Source organism: Vipera ursinii (assembly GCF_947247035.1).
Source record: "Vipera ursinii genome assembly, chromosome: 6".
NCBI classification, from domain to species: Eukaryota; Metazoa; Chordata; class Lepidosauria; order Squamata; family Viperidae; genus Vipera; species Vipera ursinii.
This window is the reverse complement of record NC_139515.1, coordinates 1,878,024-1,901,384: the sequence shown is the minus strand read 5'-3', so window position 1 is coordinate 1,901,384 and position 23,361 is coordinate 1,878,024. Positions and strand designations below refer to the sequence as shown.

Below are 23,361 nucleotides of genomic sequence, written 5' to 3'. Positions count from 1 at the left end.
TGGCCCAGGTTGAGGTTCTGGTTGACGTCTGGGTTGTCTACGTTCTCCAGCACCACCCAAGAAGCATTTTGGGAAGCCCGCCCGAGAACCCTCTTGGCTTTCTTTTTCATGGCTTCCTTTTGTGTCACATTCAAGCGGCCCGGGTCTACTTTTTCTTCTGATTTTGAAGGCTCCGCGAGGCCTTGGTTGTGTTCCGTTTCGGAAAGAGGGGGATCCGGGTTGACCTCGCCGAAGTAGGCGGTTAAGTTGGACGTTTGGTAGAAACCGAGGGGAGGAGAATCTAAAGGCGACGGCTGTGCAAGATGGGATTGCGGCTTGGAGTCTAGATAGTATTCGTCATCCTCCTCCTCCTCCTTTGAAATTTCAGGACTCATTTCCTTCTTCAGGATCTTCTCAGATGGATCATCAAGGATCACAATTGGATCCAGGGAGCTACTTTCAGCTCTAGCCTCATTCAGGAGGTTTTCGTTTTGGACAAACTGTTCCGTGCACAGGAGTGACTCTCTTGATCCCTTCTCTTCTGGCTCCTCAAATTCATCCTTGTACCCTAATAATAAGAAAGGAGTCGAATGTTATCGTGAACGCCAGCCAACCGAACAACAGAAGAAGTTTTCAATTTTAAAATTCTAAAGCGGGAAGGCAGCAGGAGAAGAGCGAGTTTGACCTGGAAACACGCTGTAATTTGTTCCGAGATGTGGCCAAAATAGCTTGTCCACTCCACGTTCAAACCATTCTCCTATCAGAAACCCAAACTCTGACTTAAACATTTAGTGATGAAATTGCAAAAAGCACCATCTTCAGAAGACCAGCTGCCTGCAATTAGTGCAGGTTCGAGTCCCACCAGGCTCAAGGTTGACTCAGCCTTCCATCCTTCCCAGGTAGGTAAAATGAGGACCCAGATTGTTGGGGGCAATAAGCTGACTTTGTAATAATGCCGCTTGGGGGGGGGGGCGAAAGCCCTAATAAGCAGGCATATACGTACATAGAATGAAGGCTATTGCTAAGCACATCGGTTTGTGCTTAAATTGTAAGCCGCCCTGAGTCTTCGGAGAAGGGCGGGATATACAGTAAATAGGATTAAAATAAATAAATAAAAAATTAATACCGCTTCACAGGGCTTCACAGCCCACTCTGAGCGGTTTACAGAGTCAGCATATTTGCCCAACAATGTGGGTCCTCATTTTACCGACCTCGGAAGGATGGAAGGCTGAATGTACCTCGAGATGGTCAGGATCGAACTCCTGGCGGTGGGCAGAGTCAGCCTGTAATGCTGCATTCTAACCACTGTGCCACCACGGCTCTCTTCTCCCCTCCCTCCCTCCATTCCTTCCTTCCTTAAGACTTAGCAATAGCACTTAAGACTTATATGCCGCTTCACAGGGCTTCACAGCCCCCTCTAAGCGGTTTGCAGAGTCAGCGTATTTGCCCCCCAACAAGAACAGCTTGACCCCCTGGGTGAGTGGGCCCCCTGTGCAGAGGCTTCTGTGGCCTGCCGGGGCCTCAGCCTTGGGCCTTCCCAGGAAGAAGAGTCCAAGAGCTCTCCCACCATCTCCTGCCCACACTGGGCTCCTTTTGCAACCTTCCTCTACAACAACCCTGCAAGGTAGGGCAGGCTGAGAAGGGGAGGTGGGTGCAGAGTCCCCCCACCGGAATCTTTCACCAGCAGCCACCACCACCACCACCACCCCCGCCCAGTGGCTTTAGGAAATACATGCAACAGAACGGTTGATACAATGACTAAAAAAGTTTTTCTGGCCAGCCAAAACCGTGGCTGGGATGGGAGCAATTTGTTGACTGTAAAATGCTTGGAAAGTGCTGTAAAACGCGACCAAGCGGTAGATAAGTCTATTGCCCTTTACACAGATGGGGGGAAAAATAGCTCTTCCTCCTTTTAGTTTATCCCCTTGAAAGTAAAAAAGTTTTTTCTTCTTCTTCTTCTTGCAACACAACCAGGCTCTCCATCCCACGCTAAGCTTAACCAGGGCTTCACAAACAAACCACGCTGCTGCGCTTGGTCGGATTCCCCACGGGTCCCCTATTAAGCCGAGATTCAGGCTTTGCAAGGAAAGCATTGCGTGTGGTGTGTGTGTGTGTGGGGGGGGGAGGTTTCGCACAGTGCAGGAAGCCCAGCCCAGCTTAGCCCTCCACCCAAAGGGAAGCCTACCCCACCGGCATGCCAGCCACGGGGCAGGGGTCCCATTCGGAAGACCGGCCCCAACCCACAGCCCCCTAGCGGGCTCATTTCTTTGTGGGGGTGTGTGTGTGGGGGGGTCTTGTGGCCCCCGCCCGGGCCCTCCCGGCTGCAAAGCGGAACCCCTTCCCCAGGTGAAGCCAAACCTGGTCCGGGACTGTTAGCCAAAGCGCGCCTCCTTTCCAAACGGGACGGGCTCAGGAGGGGGGTCTTTGGGGAGGAAGCGGGACAAGAAGGGGTCCCCAACAGCAGCCGGGGTCCGGGTAGGGGCTCCCCTGGCCCGGCCCGGCCTTTCGGGGGTCCCGGCGGGGAAAGGAGAGGCGCGGGTCCCTTGGCCTTACCCGCCTCCTGCCTGGCGCGCCCTTCCATCGCCAGCCCGTCCTCGCCTGCCGTGCGCGCAGCAGCCGCCGCCGCCGGGAAGCCCGCGAGATACGACCCCGCGGCCAGGCGGCGCCAGAGGCCGGCCTGGGCCCCGCCGGGAGTCCTCATTAAGGCCAGCTGGCCGGCCAGCCAGATGCGCCGGTGGGGAAAGGCGGCTGGCCCTCCTGGCTAGCGTTGCGCAGCGGTTGCAGGTGGCCGGGGGTGGGGAGGGGGACGGGCCGCCGGTGGCTCCAACTTGCGACGGCCCGGGGGAGGGGAGGGGAGGGGGTCAGATTAGATGACCTCCAAGGTCCCTTCCCAAGTCTGCTCTTCTATCTGTGCTGTAAGACTTTGCCAGCCGGCCTTCCCGCGCTCCGCTTTTGGAGAGCTGCGTTCGGTCCTTTCGGCCAGCGTTTCCCAACCTTAGGAACTTGAAGATGCGTGGACTTCAACTCCCAGAATTCCCCAGCCAGCTCTGCTGGCTGGGGAATTCTGGGAGTTGAAGTCCACGCATCTTCAAGTTCCTAAGGTTGGGAAACGCTGCTTTTCGGCTGCGCGCAGCTGGGCGCCTCCGCGCCGTTCCAGCCGCCTGGATCGCGCCCGGCCTGAACGAGCTGTATGGGGGTGTGGGGGTGTGGGGTCAATCAGCACGTCTGGATCGGATTTTCCCCTCGGGGTCTGTCTGCGAGGTTTCTGCCACCACCGTTTCTTCCCTGGCCTGGCCTTAAGGTTAAACGGGTTGGATCGGCGAGACGTGGAGGCGCGCAAATATGGATTGTGAGAGCCGCGCAAATATGGATCGCTCTGAGATCCTGGACGCAAAGGCAGACAGGATGCCCATTTCAAAAGCAGAGGAAACCTAAGTCGCATTCAGCAGCGTGGACCTTATAGCTGCACCTTTGGTACATTCCCAGGAATGTTGCACACACAACGAAGGCAATCCTGGTTGATCTCCGGAAAAAAAATCGAGCAACCTTGGAAGGGATACAGATTTTCCTCAATTTACGACCGTTCGTTTACTGACCGTTCGAAAAAAATTTAAAAAGTGAGTTCTGACCATTTTTTCCCCCACACTTATGACTGTTGCAGCACCCACGCAAGTCAGGTGATCAAAATTCGCTGGGCAACTGGCGTCTTTGTGTTCACGACGGTTGCCGTGTCCGATGTGATCATCTTTTGCGGCCTTCCAACCAGCAAAATCGAGCCAGGTTCACTTAACGACCCTGTCACGTGACGAACGTGGCCAGAAAGGTCATAAAATGTGTGTCACGCATGTGTATGCTTTGAGAGCAAGCGACTAAATCTCATTTTTAAGGTGCGCCGTTGTGCCCACAGTATTAAAAAAAAAGCAATGAAGGTTATCTACATCTATCTAAAATGGGGCAAAATTCAGTCAGTTGTGATTGAAATTTGAGGATGATCTACTTGGAGGAGAGGCTAATTAGCTGGAATCTCTCAAGGGAAACCTCTGCCTGATCCAAGGTCTCTGGATCTCCCGGGGATCTCCTGTGGATCCCTGCATGATCCTGCTGCTCAAGGACCGCTTCTTCAAAATGCAAACTGCTTGGATAATCCAGGGGATTCCATAGTTGCAGGGGGGGGTCTTATGTGCTTGACGGAACAGTGTTTTTTTTTTCTGCTCCTTGTGAATTTCCCGTGCCGTTATGACTTGAAATTATATTTCAGTTACTGAAATATAATTTAAAATATAATTAAATGCGAGTCAGCGGGATGCATCTGGCGAGAAGAGAGGGTGGGGCAGACCGGCTTTTAAGATGGGCAGCTATATAAATGTTTTCAGCCGCCCTGAGTCTTCGGAGAAGGGCGGGATATCAATGGGATTAAAATAAATAAATAAATAAAATAAATAAATACAGGCAGTCCTTTTTTTCATATTAGTAACACGGCTGTTCAACGAATCCGGCTTCTCCATTGACAATAATAACAACAGCAGCAACAATGTTGGATGGGACTTTGGAGATCATCCAGTCCAACCCCCTGCTCAGGCAGGAAACCCTATACCAGGGGTGTCAAAGTGCCGGCCCGTGGGCTGGGCACGTCACAAGGAAACTGCGCCCACCCCATTGCCGGCAAGGGGGGGAAAGCCTCCGATACATCGCGCGACGTCGCGTGTTTGACATGTCTGCCCTATACATTTCACCACTTTGCTTGTCCAAAGGTCACAAAAGGGGATCACATCAGCCCCGAGGATGCTGCAACCATCATAAATATGAGCCAGTCGCCACGCGTCTGAATTATGATCACGTGGCTGCGGGGATGCTGCAATGGTCATAAGTGTGTAGATCACGTTTTTCAGTGCCACTGTAACTTTGAAAGATCACTAAACAAACTTTGTAAGTCAAGGACTAATTGTACTATAGGCACACCATGCTGGATCCTAAGATCTTAACCTACTTTGGCTCCAATGTCTGGACATCTTGGCCAAGGATGTTAGATAGGGGATGACTGTGTTGTCTGTACCCAACTACCACGATGGCGGTTATTACCAATATCACGATGAAGAAGAAGAAGGGTGCTTTGCGAAACCCAGTCATTGTGGTTTGTGAAAGATGGCTTGTGGCTTAGCATATTCTCCCAGTCCAGCACAAACTGAAGCAATCTTAAGTAAAATGGTTTAGTGGGTTGTGGAACACAATCAATCCCTGAGTTACAAAATACCAGGACGTGGATGGCCTGAGCAAACCTCATACAAGCAGCCCTGGGCTTATGGCTACAACGGAGCCCCAAATTTCCTTTGCTAAGCAGGACACTTGTTAAGTTTCATTTTACAACCTTCCTTGCCGCTGTCGTTAAGTGAATCACTTTTAGAATTAGTCACACGCTTGCGAAGCGAAGCTGGCTTCCCCCATTGACTTGGCTTGTCAGAAGTTTGCAAAGGGGGATTGCGTGATCTCTGCAACTGCACTAAGTACACGCCAGTTGCCGAGCCTCTGAATTTGGATCACACGACCAAAATGGTTCTAAGTGAAAAACGGTCATAAGTTGTTACTTTTTTCCCCCCAGTGCTATTCCACTGTCAGATGATCACTAAACAAGTCATCGTAAGTTGAACATAGAAGGACAAGGCTACCATTTTGTGAGATGCCCCACCCCCCAACATTCCCTGTGCCCATCAATCCCCAAAAGTTGACTTCTTCCTGCCCTGTTCACCGCCCTGAGTCCTTCGGGAGAAGGGCGGTATAAAAATTTAATTAATAATAATAATAATAATAATAATAATAATAATAATAATAATAATAATAATAATAATAATAATAATAATAATAATAATGACCAGGTCGCTGGCAAGTCCAGCCTTGCTTCCCTGATGTTGGGGATCAGTTGAGCTCAGTCCTATAACCTCACTGGCTACGGAAAAACTGCGGTTGCCCTCTCCACTCTCACCCAACATAGCTCCTTAACCAGGCTGACGGCTAACCACGATGCCCGTTGTCCAATTCAGATCAACCGCCGTTGCTATTCAGTATGAACGGAACAGCGTTTTTTGCCAGTGCGGGGAAACCGTTCCAGGTTCGGACAACCTGTTTAACTATTGGAAAGTGGAGACAGGGTTCAGGAGCTGTCTAGGACAGGGCTAAGGTGGCAGACACGTCTCCACATTGCACTAAGCCAAGATTCACTTTAACGGGCTTTCTGAACGCACCACACTTGGGCCAAGGCAAAAACTAACATGGTTTGGTTTAGTGCGATGCATGAACCCATTTTTCAGTTTCGGCTAGTCTCAAAAACAGCACTTCAAGAAGAAAGGCCTGGAGTAAATGGCTTGAAAATTTGGAGTTTTGTTATTATACTTGCTGATAGCAACCAAAATCTTCTAGGCCGGGGGTAGGCAACCTTGGCTCTTTTACGACTTGTGGACTTCAACTCCCAGAATTCCTGAGCCAGCCATGCTGAGGTTAAGGGGGAGGTTTCCATGCTGAGCCGTGCTGGCTCAGGAATTCTGGGAGTTGAAGTCCACGAGCCATAAAAGAGCCAAGGTTGCTACCCCTGGTCTAGGCCTAGGCCGCTTTATGACTTGTGGACTTCAACTCCCAGAAATCCTGAGCCGGCCATGCTGAGGGGAAAGGGAGAGGTTTCCAAGCTGAGCCATGCTGGCTCAGGAATTCTGGCAGTTGAAGTCCACGAGTCATGAGGGGGCCATAGTTCCCCCATGCTGGCTCAGGAATTCTGGGAGTTGAAGTCCACCAGTCATAAAAGAGCCAAGGTTGCCTACCCCTGTTGTAGGCAGACAGAAGGAAAGGTGGCTAATTCCCGCAATGGAAGAGTGGATTGTAAAAGTTATGCAGAGGTGGCAAAATGGACGGCTTTAATTAGAGGGAAGGATTTATGTAGTTTTCTTTCTAGAATCATAGGGCTATAAAAGGGACCCCGGAGGTCTTCTAGTCCAACCCCCCTGCCTTTATTATTTGACTTGGAAACCGCTTCTGAAGTTCTTGCTCACAACTGGGGGGGTGGGAAAAAGAAACTTTGGTTTTAGGTTTCCAAGGAGGAGAATGATTTTGTGGTGGCAGAAATGACCTGGGATGTTGCGAAAGGTAAAGCAAAAGGCTTAGGTTGCATTTCATTTTTTTTCTTGCACGCTGAAAAAAAAGTGGGAAGTGCCTGTTGTTGTTTTTTCCTTTGCACCTTTCTCCTCCTTTCTTTCACTTTTCTAACTCTCGTTTTCTTTTGTATTTTTATCTCGTAATTAAAAAGAAATTAAAAAAGAAGAAAGGGCAATGGTCAAAACCACTTTTTTTTTTGAATAGAACAACAGAGTGGAAAGGGACTTTTGAGGTCTTCTAGTCCAACCCCCTACTGGAGCAGGAGACGCTACACCATTTCAGAGAGTCTCTTCTTAAAAACCTCCAGTGACAAAGTGACCCACAACTTCTGGAGACAGGTTGTTCCACTGGTTAATTGTTCTCACCGTCGGGGAAATTTCTCCTTAGTTCTAGATTATTTTTTCCTTGATTAGTTTCCAACCATTGTTTCTTCTCTTGCCTTCTGGTACTTTGGAGAATAGCTTGACCTCCCCGCCCCCCTTCTTTGGGGCAGCCCTTCAAATATTGGAAGGCTGCTATCATGTCGCCCCTGGTCCTTCTCTTCACTAGACTAAGGTAAAGGTAAAGGTTCCCCCGCACACGCGTGCTAGTCGTTTCCGACTCTAGGGGCCGGTGCTCATCTCCGTTTCAAAGCCGAAGAGCCAGCGCTTGTCTGAGGACGTCTCCGTGGTCATGTGGCCGGCATGACTAGATGCCAAAGGCACACGGAACGCTGTTACCTTCCCACCGTAGTGGTCCCTATTTGTCTACTTGCATTTTTACGTGCTTTCGAACTGCTAGGTTGGCAGAAGCTGGGACGAGTAACAGGCGCTCACTCTGCTACGTGGCACTCGGGATTCGACCCGCCAAACTGCCGACCTTCCGATCGACAAGTTCAGCGTCCTAACCCACTGAGCCACCGCGTCCCTTCTTTCACTAGACTAAAAAAAGTAAAAAGGTAAAGTTTCCCCCGCACATGCGTGCTAGTCGTTTCCGACTCTAGGGGCCGGTGCTCATCTCCGTTTCAAAGCCAAAGAGCCAGCGCTTGTCCGAGGACGTCTCCGTGGTCATGTGGCCAGCATGACTAGACGCCAAAGGGGCACGGAACGCTGTTCCCTTCCCACCGTAGTGGTCCCTATTTTTCTACTTGCATTTTTACGTGCTTTCGAGCTGCTAGGTTGGCAGAAGCTGGGATGAGTAACAGGCGCTCACTCTGCTACGCGGCACTCGGGATTCGACCCGCCAAACTGCCGACCTTTCGATCGACAAGTTCAGCGTCCTAACCCACTGAGCCACCGCGTCCCTTCTTTCACTAGACTAGCCATACCCAATTCCTGCAGCCGTTCTTCATTTTGTCTTCATCCTGTTCCTTTAATACCACCCAGCAAGCAGGAATTAAGAACAGGTAAAGCTTTCCTAGTGCGCAAGTGTTTCCCTTGAGGAATGTGTGCGTTTGTGTGTATGCATAACGAGGGGGGGGGGGTTTGACGTAGGCAAGTGTTTCTCGGTAGGAATATTATTTGCCTGCGCTAAAATGGAAAGACGAGACCGTTTCCTCCTGATACCGCAAAGTGTATTATTCCCCCCCCCCTCTACTGCATTCTGCTAGACAGTTCAAAGCACGTTCAAATATTAACATTTTAGCCTCGCATCTTTCTGTGAGGTGGGCTAAAGGCTTTTTTCTTTTTTTTTTCTTTTTTTGCAGAGCTGAAGCGACCTCCCTGGCCAGCGGTTTGTGCATTTCAACGAGTCAGAGCAAAGATCAGCTCCTCTGCAGGTCCCGCTTGTTTCTTTGGCTCTTTCTTCTCTTCAAATCCTCTCGAGAAAAACTGTGCAGCTCTTCTCTCCTGTTTTTACCAGTACAGGGGACAGACTGGTACAACCTATCCAGTAACACCAGTTTGTGCTTTGCCCCCCCCCTTCCGTCTCATAATTCACGGGGCCCTTTAACCCCTTGTAGATCCGGGGAACCTCCTCCTGGGTTGGAGAGAGTGGTGGTGGGGGTCTTCTGGAGAGGGGGGTCCTTATCTCCTGTGGAAGACCTGCTGTTTGGCATTTTTCACCCGCTGCTCCTCCTTCAGGTTCATCTGCCGGATCTGCTTGCTGGAGATGACCTCCACGTGATCCAAAGGAAACCACCCTCTCTCTCCGTCTGAGAGCTTCACGCCTTTAATCCAGCCTGCAGAGAGATCAGAAGCAAATCAGGCGCTCGGTTGGAGAACGCTTTGAGTAATTGCAACTTATCTAGTCGTACTAAAAAAATTGAGCGCCTTCATGCACATTTTTACCCTGATGTAAAGGATAGTAATAGCGGTAGCACTTAGATTTGTGTACCGCTTCACAGTGCTTTTGCAGCCCTCTCTAAATGGTTTACAGAGTGAATCTATTTTGCCCCCCAACAATCCGGATCGTCATTTTACCGACCTCGGAAGGATGGAAGGCTGAGTCAACCTTGAGCCAGTCAGGATCAAACTCCTGGCAGTGGGCAGAGTCAGCCTGCAATACTGCGTTCTAACCACTGCACCATCACAGCTTAGATAGCAATAGCACTTATATACCGCTTCACAGTGCTTTTACAGCCCTCTCTAAGCGTTTTACAGAGTCAGCCTATTGCCTCCCCCAACCATCAGAATTGTCCCCGACCTCGGAAGAATGGAAGGCTGAGTCAACCTTGAGCCACTGAGGATCGAACTGCCGACAGCCAGCAGAAGTAGCCTGCAATACTGCATTCTAACCACTGCACCACTCTCTTTATCTGCTCAATAGCTTTATTCCTAATAACGCACAGGAATGTTGTCGCTCTCTTGCATAAATGCCTAGCGGAATCCCTAGCGACATCACCTGTATCAATGATGCAAGTGATGTCATGACTCTTGGAGACAAGTTTGGCCAACCCAAGGATGAGTTTCATTCTGCCCCTGCCACTTTTGGTGCAGAGGAGTTTCCCACTGCATCTGAGCTCAGAGTTTTTTCTGGGGTTGATCGTAAGTGGAAATTGTGGTCAAGCAGCTCCAGAGGTTCTAAGTGCACACGTGAACTCAAATGCACTGGTGCTCTAGGCTACTACGGTAATTTCCTCCTGGCCCACTCTTTGCTGAGACTCCAAAGGGATGCATACCAAGGACCCAACCTCAATCGGCCAGGGATTGACTTCTCTTGAACCCTCCTTGGCTCTCATCTCCATCTTCTCCTACCTCTTTGGCCCTCAGCTTACCCCAAGCAGATTCCACCCAGAAGTGGACAGTTGCTGTGGCCTTTCACTCAACGGGGTTTCTCCAAAGAGAAATCTCTCTCCCCCCCCCAGCATTGGGCAATTCCATGAAAAGAGCTTCCACTGCCTTAATTCCATCCTTACGGAAAGCATCACACTCAGAGGCTCCTTCCACCAAGTTTAGCTCATGGGGGGAGCAAGGCTGCGTCACCGCTTCCAAAGCAGATCACAAAGGGATCTGTCAGAGCCTGCACAGTCTTATTACGCTGAGGTAACTCAAGAGTAAATACAGTACATGGTGGTTTCTATTGAAATGGTGGTTTATATTACACTATCTACAAATATACACTAGAAACAAGATACACACGTGGTCCATCAGCAAACTCCAATACACAGCAATTATAGCAGGGAACGGACGAGAGAGAAAGAACACAGCAGCAACCTTCCCTTTTATACTCGGGCTCTTAAAGGGATACAGACTCCTGCTGAGTCATTCCTATCATTGCATCATTCATCTCACCTTATACAACCTGGTTAGCTTCTAAATCACTACTTTCACAGGATCCCTGGAACCACCGTTACCAACCCTGTCCTGCCACTGCTGCCTCAACCAGAGGGCACACGGGGACGTGGCATGGAACAGAAGCCGCAAGCAAAGTCACAGCCTGCTGGCTTATTACAGTGGCAGGATGTTTGCGCAGATTCTCCGTCATCCAGGACACGGTTGTGTTCTGAACCAGCCCTCTTCTCGCACCCCTAATCAAAGGAAGAGTCTGGAAAGCGTCCAAGATCAAAAGGCTTCTGCCAAGTTTTAATTACACTGTTACAAAAATACAAGAGCTTGACTTCTCAAACGAAAAAGTTGCTTTCAGCAACTAGCCCCTCCCCAAACACTTCTTTTATAGAGAGCTCAGGGCGTGGTCTCCCTGTGCCTCCTCCCGAGGAGTCCCATAGCCTTCCTTTGTTTGTCCCTGCTCGTCTGCCTCCTGCGTCGGGCGTCCTTGAACAGGGCCAGCTGTGGGTCATCATCCTCCGCACTCTCGGGCTCACACAGCTGAGAAGAGGTTCCCGGCTGAGGACTCTGCAAAGTCTCCAAATCATCATCAGCCGGTTCGTTTCCCTCCTCCCCCACATCTGAGTCCTCCGATACATCGGACCCGGCTGTCGGGCCCACAGGCTGGCCCTGAGTCACAACACTATCCCGCACCGCAGGGCCCTTCCCCCGGGTCTGCCGATCCGGATGCGGTCGGGATGGGAACTGTTCGTGAAAAGCAGTCACCAACGCAGGGGCATGAACGGCGGTCGCGTCTTCCCATGTGAAGTCCTCCGGCCCGTACCCTTTCCACTCGATCAGGTACTGGAAGCGACCTTTCAGCCAGCGGGAATCCCTGATGCTGGCGACCTCGTACTCGGGGGTGCTGTCGCCATCACGAGGTCCTGATGGGGGAGGTTCCGCTTGGCGAAGTGGACAAGCCGGTTGTTCGGGGACCAACAAGGACCGATGGAAGACGGGGTGCACGCGCAGGGAACGTGGCAGAGTTAAACGATAGGCGACCGGGTTGATGACGGCCTCGACTGGGAACGGTCCAAGGTAACGGTGGTCCAGCTTCCTCGCCGGCCGAGTGGATGGTAGGTTCCTGGTGGACAGCCAGACCCGATCCCCCACCGATAATGGAGGCGTATCCCTTCTCGACCGATCGGCGAACCTCTTGTAGTCGGCCTTGGCCTTCTCCAGCTGCCGTCGCACCAACCGATGGATCGCCTGTAACTCCGCCATGAATTCGTTCGCTGCCGGCTCCGGTGAGTCCACGGGAGAAAGGGGGAAAAACCGAGGGTGATAACCCACATTGGCCAAGAACGGTGTCATCTGCGTGGAGGTGTGCTGCGAGTTGTTAAAGGCAAACTCGGCTATGGCCAAATAGTCCACCCAATTGTCCTGCTGCAGGTTAACGTAGCAGCGCAGATACTGCTCCAAAATGCCGATGACCTTCTCGGTACCCCCGTCGGTCTGAGGATGATGCGCGGACGAGAGGCAAACCTTAATGTCCAACGCCCGCATCAACTCCTGCCAGAAGCGGGCTGTAAACTGGGCCCCCCTATCGGAGACGACTCTATCGGGAAGGCCGTGCAGCCGGAACACCTGTTGGATGAACATGCGACTAGTGGCGCGAGCTGACGGTAAGCCGCGACAGGGGATGAAGTGCGCCATCTTGGTCAACATGTCCACCACCACAAACACTGTCGTGAAGCCGGAGGATGGGGGTAGATCCGTCAGAAAGTCCATGGACACAGCCCCCCAGGGTCTCTTGGGCGTTGGCAAAGGCTGCAGTAAACCATGCGGGGCCCCTGTCGCTGACTTGGCCTGCCTGCATGGGACGCAGGAGGTGACATAAGACTGGACATCGTGTCGGACTCGGGGCCACCAGAATGTACGGGAGACCAGGTTCAGAGTCTTGAACAGGCCAAAATGCCCCGCAGCCGGGTTATCATGACATTGGCTGAGGACGAGTCCCCTGAGTGGCCCTCCTGGAACATAGAGCCGGTCACGATAATACAGGAGTCCATCCGTGACCGACCAAGGCGAATCTGGCCCCACCTCTTCCTTCCGCTGAGCCACCCACGCCTCCTGCTGCTGCGCCTCCCGGATCCGAGCCCGTATATCCACCGGCTCCCGCACCGCAGCAAAAGACTCGACGGGGATCACGGTCCTGGGCGGAAGCTTGTCTTCCACTCGGGTGTACTCGGGCTTCCTGGACAGAGCATCCGCTCTCTGGTTGTGCCCACTTGGTATGTACCGCACCCGGAAGTCAAACCTCGCAAAGAAGAGGGACCACCGGATCTGGCGTTGGTTCAAATTCCGAGCGGTCTGCAGGCTTTCCAGATTCTTGTGGTCCGTCCGGACCTCGATTTGATGCCGCGCCCCCTCCAGATGATGCCTCCAAGCCTCGAACGCCGCCTTGATGGCCAGCAGCTCCTTCTCCCAGATGGTATAGTTGCGCTCCGAGGGATTCAATTTCCGTGAGTGATACGCGCAAGGGAAAAGGGTACCGTTGGGCGTCGCTGCCTGAAGTAACACGGCCCCAATGGCAATGTCGGAGGCGTCCGCCTCCACGACAAACGGCCGTTGCGGGTCAGGATGCTTCAAGATGGGCTCCTTCATGAAGGCGTCCTTCAGAGCTTGGAACGCCTGTTGTTCGGGGGCGTTCCACTGGAACCGAGTCTTCTTCTGCAGGAGCCGGGTGAGGGGGGCTGTCAAGGCAGCAAAGCCAGGGATGAATGTCCGATAGTAGTTGGCAAATCCAAGAAGTCGCTGAATATCCTTCACGCGACGCGGGGGTTGCCAACTCTGCAACGACTCAACTTTACTCGGTTCCATGGCGATGCCCTCAGGAGAAATGCGGTGACCCAAGAAATCAATGGTCACCTGGTAGAACTGGCACTTCTCCAACTTGGCAAACAGCCGATGATTCCGGAGGCGCTGCAGGACCTGACGGAGATGCTGATGATGCGCTTCACGCGACGGGGAGTAAATCAGGATGTCGTCCAGGTAAATCACAACAAACTGGTCCAACAGATCCCGAAAGACGTCATTCATAAAATGCTGAAACACAGCGGGGGCGTTGGTCAGGCCAAACGGCATCACCGTGTACTCGAAATGTCCATAGCGAGTACCAAACGCCGTCTTCCACTCATCACCCGGCCGAACCCTGACGAGGTTGTAAGCTCCACGCAGGTCCAGTTTCGTGAAGATCTTAGCCTCCCGGAGTCGGTCCAAGAGCTCGGGGATGAGGGGCAGCGGGTAGCGGTTACGCACCGTGATAGCGTTGAGTTTCCGGTAGTCACAGCAAAGCCGTAACTCGCCCGACTTCTTTTTGACGAAGAGCACGGGCGCAGACACTGGCGAGGACGAGGGCCGGATGAAACCACGAGCCAAGTTCTTCGTCAGGAAGTCCCGCAATGCAGCCAACTCGGGCTCCGACATGGAGTACAAACGCCCCACTGGGAGAGGCGCATCAGGGACTAGGTCAATGGAGCAGTCGTAGGGCCTGTGCGGGGGTAATTGGTCCGCCTCTGACTCGCTGAACACGTCAGCAAAGTCGGACAGTTCGGGAGGCAAGGAAAACCCCTGAGGAACCCTCCACCTGGCCGGCACAGATATGGCGGGTGTGGTCCACGCACTGCAAACTTGGGAAGGTGACCAAGTTCTGAGACCAATAGATCTGTGGATCATGTGCCCGGAGCCACGCCAGTCCCAAGACCACGGGGAAGTGCAGATCCGAAGTGACGTAGAACTGAATGGCCTCCACATGGGTACTGATGGCCATACACACGGGTTGCGTGGCGGCCGTGATAGGCCCGGACAGGAGCACTCGACCATCGATGGTCTCCACAAGCATGGGCGGATCCACTGGACACTGGGGAACAGCCCATTTGGCCACAAAGGCCGAATCCGTAAAGTTAGTGGTAGCCCCAGAGTCAATTAAGGCATGGACTGGAATCCCCTCTGACTTGCCAGGGAGGATCAGACGTGCCTCCAAAATCAAATGCCGTGGAGGTTCACAGGCACCGTCGGAACGGCGTCGCTCGGTGTGGATGTTGTGGGTCGCCCGATCTTTCACACCGTCTAGATCGGGCTCGGGCCGTTTCCCGATAACAAAGCAGGGGACTTTCTCGGGGCAGGCTTGGTCACTGACGCCCGCTGACGCTTCTTCGGGCAAGAAGCAGCCAAATGTCCAGGGTCCCCACAGTAAAAACACAACCCCTCCGATCGTCGTCTGTCCATTTCCGTCACCGATAGACGGGACCTGGCGGCACCCAGCTCCATTGGCTCCTCCCTCTGGACCGGGGGCTCACGCACAACAGGGGCGGCAGGGGTCTGTGGGGTGGCACGGCGACTCTTACGCTGCTGCAGCCGGGCATCGATCCGCAGACAAAGATGGATCAGCCCATTCAGGTCTGAGGGAATGTCCACGCGGGCCAGCTCATCCAACATCTCCTCTGACAAGCCATCCTGAAAGGCATCCACGAGCGCAGCCTCATTCCAGGCGGAATCCTGGCTAAGCAGCCGGAAATCGCTGATATAGGCCTGTAGAGGGCGCTGACCCTGCCTCAAAGCTTTCAGGCGTCGGGTGGCCGTCTGTGCCTTAATCGGGTCCTCGTACATGAGGCGCATATGGTCACAAAACCCCCCAAAGTTATCCAACAAAGGGCTAGGCTGTGCCAACAGAGGCGTGCCCCAACGAGCTGCATCTCCCGACAGAAGGCTCAACACGAATCCCACCTTATCTCGGTCAGTGGGGAAATCAGCTGCTCTCACGCTGATATAAAGCTGGCATTGTCCCAGGAAGGCAGGAAACAGTTCTGGATTACCAGCGAATTTATCCGGCATAGCTATCTGACATTTCCTCCTGGGTGGGGGGGCAGCATGTACCTGAGCCTGCAGTTGTGCCACCTGAGTGGCCAGCAAGGTGAGTTGCTGGTTGAGCTGGACATTCTCGGCAAGAAGCTGCTCCATCGTAGTATTAAGGGGTGGGTGGCTGAAAGCAAACTGTTCTGAACCAGCCCTCTTCTCGCACCCCTAATCAAAGGAAGAGTCTGGAAAGCGTCCAAGATCAAAAGGCTTCTGCCAAGTTTTAATTACACTGTTACAAAAATACAAGAGCTTGACTTCTCAAACGAAAAAGTTGCTTTCAGCAACTAGCCCCTCCCCAAACACTTCTTTTATAGAGAGCTCAGGGCGTGGTCTCCCTGTGCCTCCTCCCGAGGAGTCCCATAGCCTTCCTTTGTTTGTCCCTGCTCGTCTGCCTCCTGCGTCGGGCGTCCTTGAACAGGGCCAGCTGTGGGTCATCATCCTCCGCACTCTCGGGCTCACACAGCTGAGAAGAGGTTCCCGGCTGAGGACTCTGCAAAGTCTCCAAATCATCATCAGCCGGTTCGTTTCCCTCCTCCCCCACATCTGAGTCCTCCGATACATCGGACCCGGCTGTCGGGCCCACAGGCTGGCCCTGATTCACAACAGGTTGTCCCAAAGGTGCTTTTCGAAAAGCAACCGCACTTTCTGACAGAGAACTGAAGAAGCTTCTGGGATGAGAAGCAAAATGTTTTCAAGGGGGGGAAAAACACCCCAAGAAAGCCCAGTTGCCTTTTCAAAAGCGCTTTCGGTGTAGCGGCCCATGCTCCAAGCAACTCAATCCTTGCTTGAAAATCGGAGAGGACACCTCCGCAGGTTTGGGATTCAGCTGCAACCACCGGCACCTGGTTTTTCATCCAGAGCCAACCCATGAGTTTGACCACTTGGGGAGAAAAATATGGATCCCACACATTTTCCACTTGGTAGGAGGATGGAGAACGAAGAGTCCACAGGGAAAGGCTTGGCCCATAACATCACACTGGTTAAGATATCATTGCCCTGGGCCCTTTTGCGCTACGGACACTTCCAATTTTGCAAGGAGAAGGAACCTCTTACCACCAGAAAACCAGCGGCCAGGCCAGAAATGTGCTTTCTACAACCACATCCCCATGTGGGTCAACTCACCATCACTGCTTTGCCGCAAGACCATGATGATGTCGGCTTTCTCCAGTGTCAGCTCATCGTGCTCTCGCGCCTTGTAGGATTTCACGCACTGCACCTGGGGGGCATCTGGAAATGGGATGGGATGCAGGGATGGTCATTTGGGGAAAATTAAGCTGGTTCAAAATGGGTTTTGGTTAGTACAAGTTACCTCTCCCTTTTCTACATCACGTAATAAAGATGCTCAAAAGTCAAGAGGATTGACGCAGGTTAAAATATTTATCCTAAAACATTTAGCCCTATTTCATATCCTGGGATTCCACATCGATGGGTGGGCCATGGTTTCTGGATTCTGTTTTTTCACCACCTTAAAATCTAAAATCGTTGAGTCTTGGTGCTTTTGTTTTAATGAAAGTTTGCTTTCAAGAAGAGCGCGGTCCGTAGGAAGGTTGTCAAAAATCAAGAGGGCAACCCGAATTGGACAACAAAAGCCACACCTCTTTTTCCCATGCATTGCATTGGAGCTCACGATTACCCATTAATTCATTACCCAAATTAGGCAACATCATCAGTGCTAGAAGGGAGCAGGGTTTGTGGAATGGAGGAGGAGGAGGAGGAGGACGAGGACGAGGAGGACGAGGAACTGTGGGGTCCTTGCTGCTCTCTGAGCTTGGTGGTTTTCTTGCAGACGTTTCATCACCCAAACTAGGCAACTTCATCAATGCTGACGATGTTACTGAATTTGGGTCACGAAACATCCACAAGAAAACAACCCAGCTCAGAGAGCACTAAGGACCCCACAGGTCAACCCTGAGCTACAAATATTCTCTTTTATTGGTTTTATTTGTGCCCTGAGCTTTTTTTATTTTATTTTATTTTTTACCAGAATCATCCAACAGGTCAGGTTCCGGCTGTTGTGGCATCAGAGCAGAAATCCATCGCAGTTTCTCACTCCTAGGAAAAGCAAAGAAAGCGGTCAGATGGCGAGATACTCGGATACTCTGTTCCTTGATTTTCAAACATGCTCGGCTGTGGTGCCTCTGCTGCGCTAAAACCTGGCTTGTTATGTCAGCCACATGGGGATGCATTCACAGATCATTCACTGTAAATTCCTGGGGCAACAGTTTTATCCCGATTCCTCAATAGGAACCCATTGGTGGCATAATAAACCAAGATGAGCCGGGTTTGCTGATTAATTGGCCAGTATCCCAGTCATTTTTTGTGGCAGTGGATTGCCAGCAACAGCAACAACACTTAGACTTATACACCACTTCACAGTGCTTTTACAGCCCTCTCTAAGCGGTTTACAGTCAAGTGTACAGTAGGGGGGCCTTCACCCAGGTTCGCCTGGTGCGCCAGTTGCGGCCCTATCTAGACCGGGATGCCCTGCGTACGGTCACTCATGCGCTCGTGACCTCTCGTTTAGACTACTGCAACGCTCTCTACATGGGGCTGCCCTTGAAGACCACTCGGAGGCTTCAACTGGTGCAGAATGCAGCCGCGCAAGTGGTGTTGGGGGTCTCCCGATACTCCCATGTTACACCTCTGCTCCGCGAGCTGCATTGGCTGCCGGTTGCCCTCCGGGTGAGATTCAAGGTGCTGGTAATGACCTACAAAGCCCTACATGGCATGGGTCCGGAATACCTTAGGGAGCACCTGCGGCCGGCATCAACTTCCCTTCGCCCAGTACGGTCCCACAGAGAGGGCCTCCTCAGGGTGCCACCGGTCAAAGAATGCCGACTGGTGGCCCCCAGGGGGAGAGCGTTCTCTGTGGGCGCGCCGGATTTATGGAACCATCTTCTGGTTGAGCTCCGGATGGCGCCCGACCTTCGTCCTTCCGCCGCGATCTAAAAACCTATCTATTTGAACAATCCGGCCTGGCCTGATGGGTTTGGGGTTTGGATTTGGTTTTAACATAGTTTTAATTATTGTATTATTGGGCATAATTATTTAATCTTTTTTAACTTTTGTATTTATATTTCGATATTTATTGCCCTGTACCACTGCCCTGAGTCCTCCAGGAGAAGGGCGGTATAAAAATTTAATAAATAAATAAATAAATAAATAAATAAATAAATAAATAAATAAATAAATAAATAAATAAATACGTGTATTGCCCACCAACAATCTGGGTCCTCATCTTACCAACCTCGGAAGGATGGAAGGCTGAGTCAACCTTGATCTGCTCAGGATTGAACTCCTGGCAGTGGGCAGAGTCAGCCTGAAATACTGCATTCTAACCACTGTGCCACTACAGCACAAGTCATAAAAGGGCCAAGTTTGAAGACCCCTTATTTAAAGAAGAGGTTTCGGTGCTGCTCCGAATTTGCTGGTTGTGTAAACCAGCTTCTCCTGTAAAAAGTGAGCTGGGTGCTGAGTGCAAGTCTTACTGCGTTTCTGTGCGGAAGAGGAACTCCACTTTCTTCCCCTGGTTGTTCTGCAGCAGGAAAAGGCGGAAAAGATTTTTGTTGTCGCCGTGCAGTTTCATTTCACACTTTTCCCCGCGCACGTCTGAGGAGGCGGCGTAATCAAACACAATGAAGCGCCCATTCCTGGCGGACAGGGAGAGAAAAACAGGTGTCAACATTCACTGATCTGGGCCGAGATTGTTCAGTTTCATTTTAAGAACACAGGAGAATGCAGAAAGAACGGCCTGGATTTCAGCTTACCAGAATAACAAAGTTGGGGGGGGGACCTTGGAGGTCTTCTAGTCCAACCCCCTGATCAAGCAGGAGAACCTACATCATTTCAGACAAATGGCTGTCCAGGCTCTTCTTAAACACCTGCAAGAGCGGGGAATTGGACTAGAAGACCTGCAAGGTCCCATCCAACTCTGAAATACTCTTATTCTGTTAAAGCAGTGGAACAGAAGTTGCCTTCAAAAGTTGTGGGGGCTCCATCACTGGGGGCTTTGAAGAAAGAGACTGGACAGTCACTTGTCTGAAATGGTGTAGGTCAGGGGTAGGCAACCTTGGCTCTTTTATGACTCGTGGACTTCAGCTCCCAGCAGAATTTCCACGAGTCATAAAAGAGCCAAGGTTGCCTACCCCTGGTTTGGACTAGATGACCTCCAAGGTACCTTCCAAGTCATTATTATTATTATTATTATTATTATTATTATTATTATTATTATTATTATTATTATTATTAATTGCACAGTCAGCCAGATGTTCAGAGTGGATTTGGCCTTTTTGTCTACCTATCGAGTCCTTACCAAGGACCCGGGATAGGCAGATGTGGATGTTTGATGGTATTACAGATCTCGTCGCAGGATGGAAGCAGTTCCTAGTAAGGCCGCCTTTTGCAATTGACTGAATTTGTCAATGCCGATGATGGTGTCCAAGTGGTGTTCCAGTTGTTTTGGGATTGCACCCAAGGCGCCTATTACTGTTGTTGTTGTTGTTGTTGTTGTTGTTATTATTATTATTATTATTATTATTATTATTATTATTATTATTATTATTATTATTATTATTCTCAAGAGGGCAGGTGAAAAGGCTAGCCATCTACCACCTCTCTATAGCCATCTAGCTTATTGGAAAGAAGAACAACGTCTGAAGCTGCCATGAGCCACAAACCCTTTCATCTTTGCTTCTCTTTCACAGGGTCGAGACAGCCCTGGATTCTTCAGAGACCACCGCCCCCCCCCCCAAAAAAAAAACTTACTCCCTGGGTCGAGATAGAAGCAGGTAATCATTGAAGAGGTGGAGGTAGATCGGTCGGGTGGTCAGTTTCCACTTCAAGCTGATGTTATACTCCAGAGCTGTAAGTTCTCCATGTTTCACTAACCGCCGGGACTGCGAGACCAGTGGGAAAATCTGCAAAAGCAAGTATTCTCCTTTTAGACGAGCCCTTTTCTTTCTTTTTTTAAAAAATACGGAGAGTCCCCGACTTATGACCATTTGCCATCAAACGGTCCCTAAACAAAAGTCTGTAAGTCAAGGACTACGGCCTGTGCACAAGAAGGCTGTCAGGGAGGAATTAAGATTTCCTGTCTCCGTGAAGGCGTTCGCCTCGCACAGCGAAGATGAGCAGCATGTACATCTGGTGCATAAGTCATGACCACGCAGAGAGCTTCCTAAAAGATTGTGCCCTCTCCGTGCTCTGTGACTCACACTCTGGATCTCGTATTACCTACTAGCAGGATTAGGGAACGGGGCCCTGAGGAAGCTCAGATTAAGAGGACCGTGCTTGAAAAACGAAAGCAATTCGACAGACAGACTGTTTGGGTGACGTCAGAGCAGTACATCTGTCCTCAACGTGGTCAGCTGCTTCTGCCGAAGGAAACAATCTTGTGTGTGTGGATTTGGAGTGACTAATAGTTCCTTGAGTGAGTGAGTAACCTCTGTGGACACGCAAGCTTTTGCTGCCTCCCCAAAGCTTGCAACGATTCCTGGAATCGCACGGCCAGTTCACTTCAGCTTTTGTCGACTTCACGGGGACTTTTGGACAGCCCTCACAATTTTATCCGCTCCCTGCTGATCACCATGAACTTATAGAGTTAGGCCCCCACTCACGGCCCCCCTCAAACCCCAAGCTTTTCTGTTGCTGAGACATTTGTTGAGTGAGTTTTGCCCCATTTCTTAAGTGAAGTTCTTAAGTTGGTATGTTAGTAACCCGGTTGTTATTCTGGCTTCCCCGTTGGCTTTGCTTGTCAGAAGGCCGCAAAAGGGGATCACGTCACACACACACAGACACACACACACACACACCGAGACACTGCAACCATCATAAATCTGAGTCAGCTGTCAGGCATCCAAATATAAATCACGTGACCATGCTGCAACGGTCATAAGTGTGAAAAATGGTCATATGTCATTTGGACAGCCATTTGTCTGAAATGGTATTGGCTTTCCTGCCTAAGCAGGGGGTTGGACTAGATGACCTCCAAGGTACCTTCCCACTCTGTTATTCTGTTCTATTCTGTTCTGTTCTATTCTGTATTTTATTCTGTTCTGTTCTGTTCTATTTTCTGTTCTATTCTATATTCTATTCTGTTCTGTTCTATTCTGCATTCTGCATTCTATTCTATTCTTTTTTTATTCTATTCTGCATTCTGCATTCTATTCTTATTCTTTCCTATTCTATTTTTTTTCAGTGCTGTTGTAACTTCAAAGGTTACAACATGAACTGTCGTTAAGTCGAGGACTACCTGTACATTGCATTGGTATTGGTATTGATCTAGCCCCCACCTACCACTGTGGTCCTGAGAATTCTGTTTGCACCATGAACTGAAACAAAAGTTAAAAGGATGTTAGTTCTGCAAATCTTGGGCAAGGGTTTCCAAATTCTGAAAACCTTTGGGCATGGGGTATGGGGGAAGATTATATATATCTAGAAGACCTGTGAACCCAAAACAGATTCCTTGCAGGATTTTTTATTTTTTTTTACCTTGCATTCAAACTCCATATTTTGACTTAAGTGAATTAATTCTTCGGTGCTCTTCATACGCTGGACGTTTACATTGCAATCTTTGATGAGCTGTAGAGAGGAAAATGCCATCAGATTAGAAAAATAGAAGGGGGGGGATTATTTGAAGAATCACCAATTTTTACTATGAAAGAATGACAATGACACAATGACAATAAAGATATTCTATTCTATTCTATTCTATTCTATTCTATTCTATTCTATTCTATTCTATTCTATTCTATTCTTCATTCCTATATTCTATTCTATTCTATTCTATTCTATTCTATTCTATTCTATTCTATTCTATTCTATTCTATTCTATTCTATTCTATTCTTCATTCCTATATTCTATTCTATTCTATTCTATTCTATTCTATTCTATTCTATTCTATTCTATTCTATTCTATTCTATTCTTATTTCTTATTCTATTGTATTCCATTCCATTCCATTCCATTCCAAATCTATTCTATTCCATTCCATTCCATTCCGTTCCATATTTTCTATTCTATATATTCTCTCTTCTCTTCTCTTCTCTTCTCTTCTCTTCTCTTCTCTTCTCTTCTCTTCTCTTCATTAAATACATTTACATTCAGGGGCAAACTAAATGCTTTCCTTTCCATTCCTACTCTTACGAAGAGGTAGAGTATTATCACGCCTCTGTATTCCAAAAAGGGGATAAAACTCCACCACCACCTTGGCTATTTCAGCTTCTGAACCGAAGGGAGATTTTTGCGTGGGGAGAGGAAAGACAAGGGATGTCTAGAAAACAGATTCTGAGCGGCTTTTACCTTCTCAAGAGCATCGTATGCCTGGGTGGCTTGAACTTCTTCATCGGCCCCAGGTGGGATTCTTTTTAAGATGTTCTGCAGGAGGAAAGCATTATTTATTTGTTACTTCATTCATTCATTCATTTTGTATCCTGCCTTTATCATTTTTACAAATAACTCCAGTTGGCAAACCTATCCAACACATCTTCCTCCTCCTCCTTTCTCCACAACAACAACCCTGTGAGGTGGGTTGGACTGAGAGAGAGAGAGAGAGAGAGAGAGAGAGAGAGAGAGAGAGAGCTGGACTGGCTCAAGGTCACCTGGCTGGCTTTCATGCCTAAGGTGAGACTAGAACTCACAGCCT

At 50.1% G+C, this 23,361-nt stretch overlaps 1 protein-coding gene across 1 annotated transcript in view; it reads right to left on the bottom strand.

Annotated features, from left to right (window-relative positions):
- Positions 1-8,402: 8,402 nt before the first annotated feature.
- LOC310642721 (rho guanine nucleotide exchange factor 5-like) overlaps positions 8,403-23,361 on the bottom strand; it is a gene marked incomplete at its 5' end in the record, with an annotated part of 56,335 nt that continues 41,376 nt past the window's right edge. Inside the window, 7 exons of the mRNA XM_083366608.1 lie at positions 8,403-9,274; positions 16,842-16,946; positions 17,701-17,771; positions 19,208-19,369; positions 20,484-20,635; positions 22,209-22,298; positions 23,019-23,093. Of these exons, the coding sequence (XP_083222734.1) occupies positions 9,120-9,274; positions 16,842-16,946; positions 17,701-17,771; positions 19,208-19,369; positions 20,484-20,635; positions 22,209-22,298; positions 23,019-23,093 (810 nt within the window). The 3' untranslated portion in view covers positions 8,403-9,119. The remainder of the gene's footprint in view (positions 9,275-16,841; positions 16,947-17,700; positions 17,772-19,207; positions 19,370-20,483; positions 20,636-22,208; positions 22,299-23,018; positions 23,094-23,361) is intronic.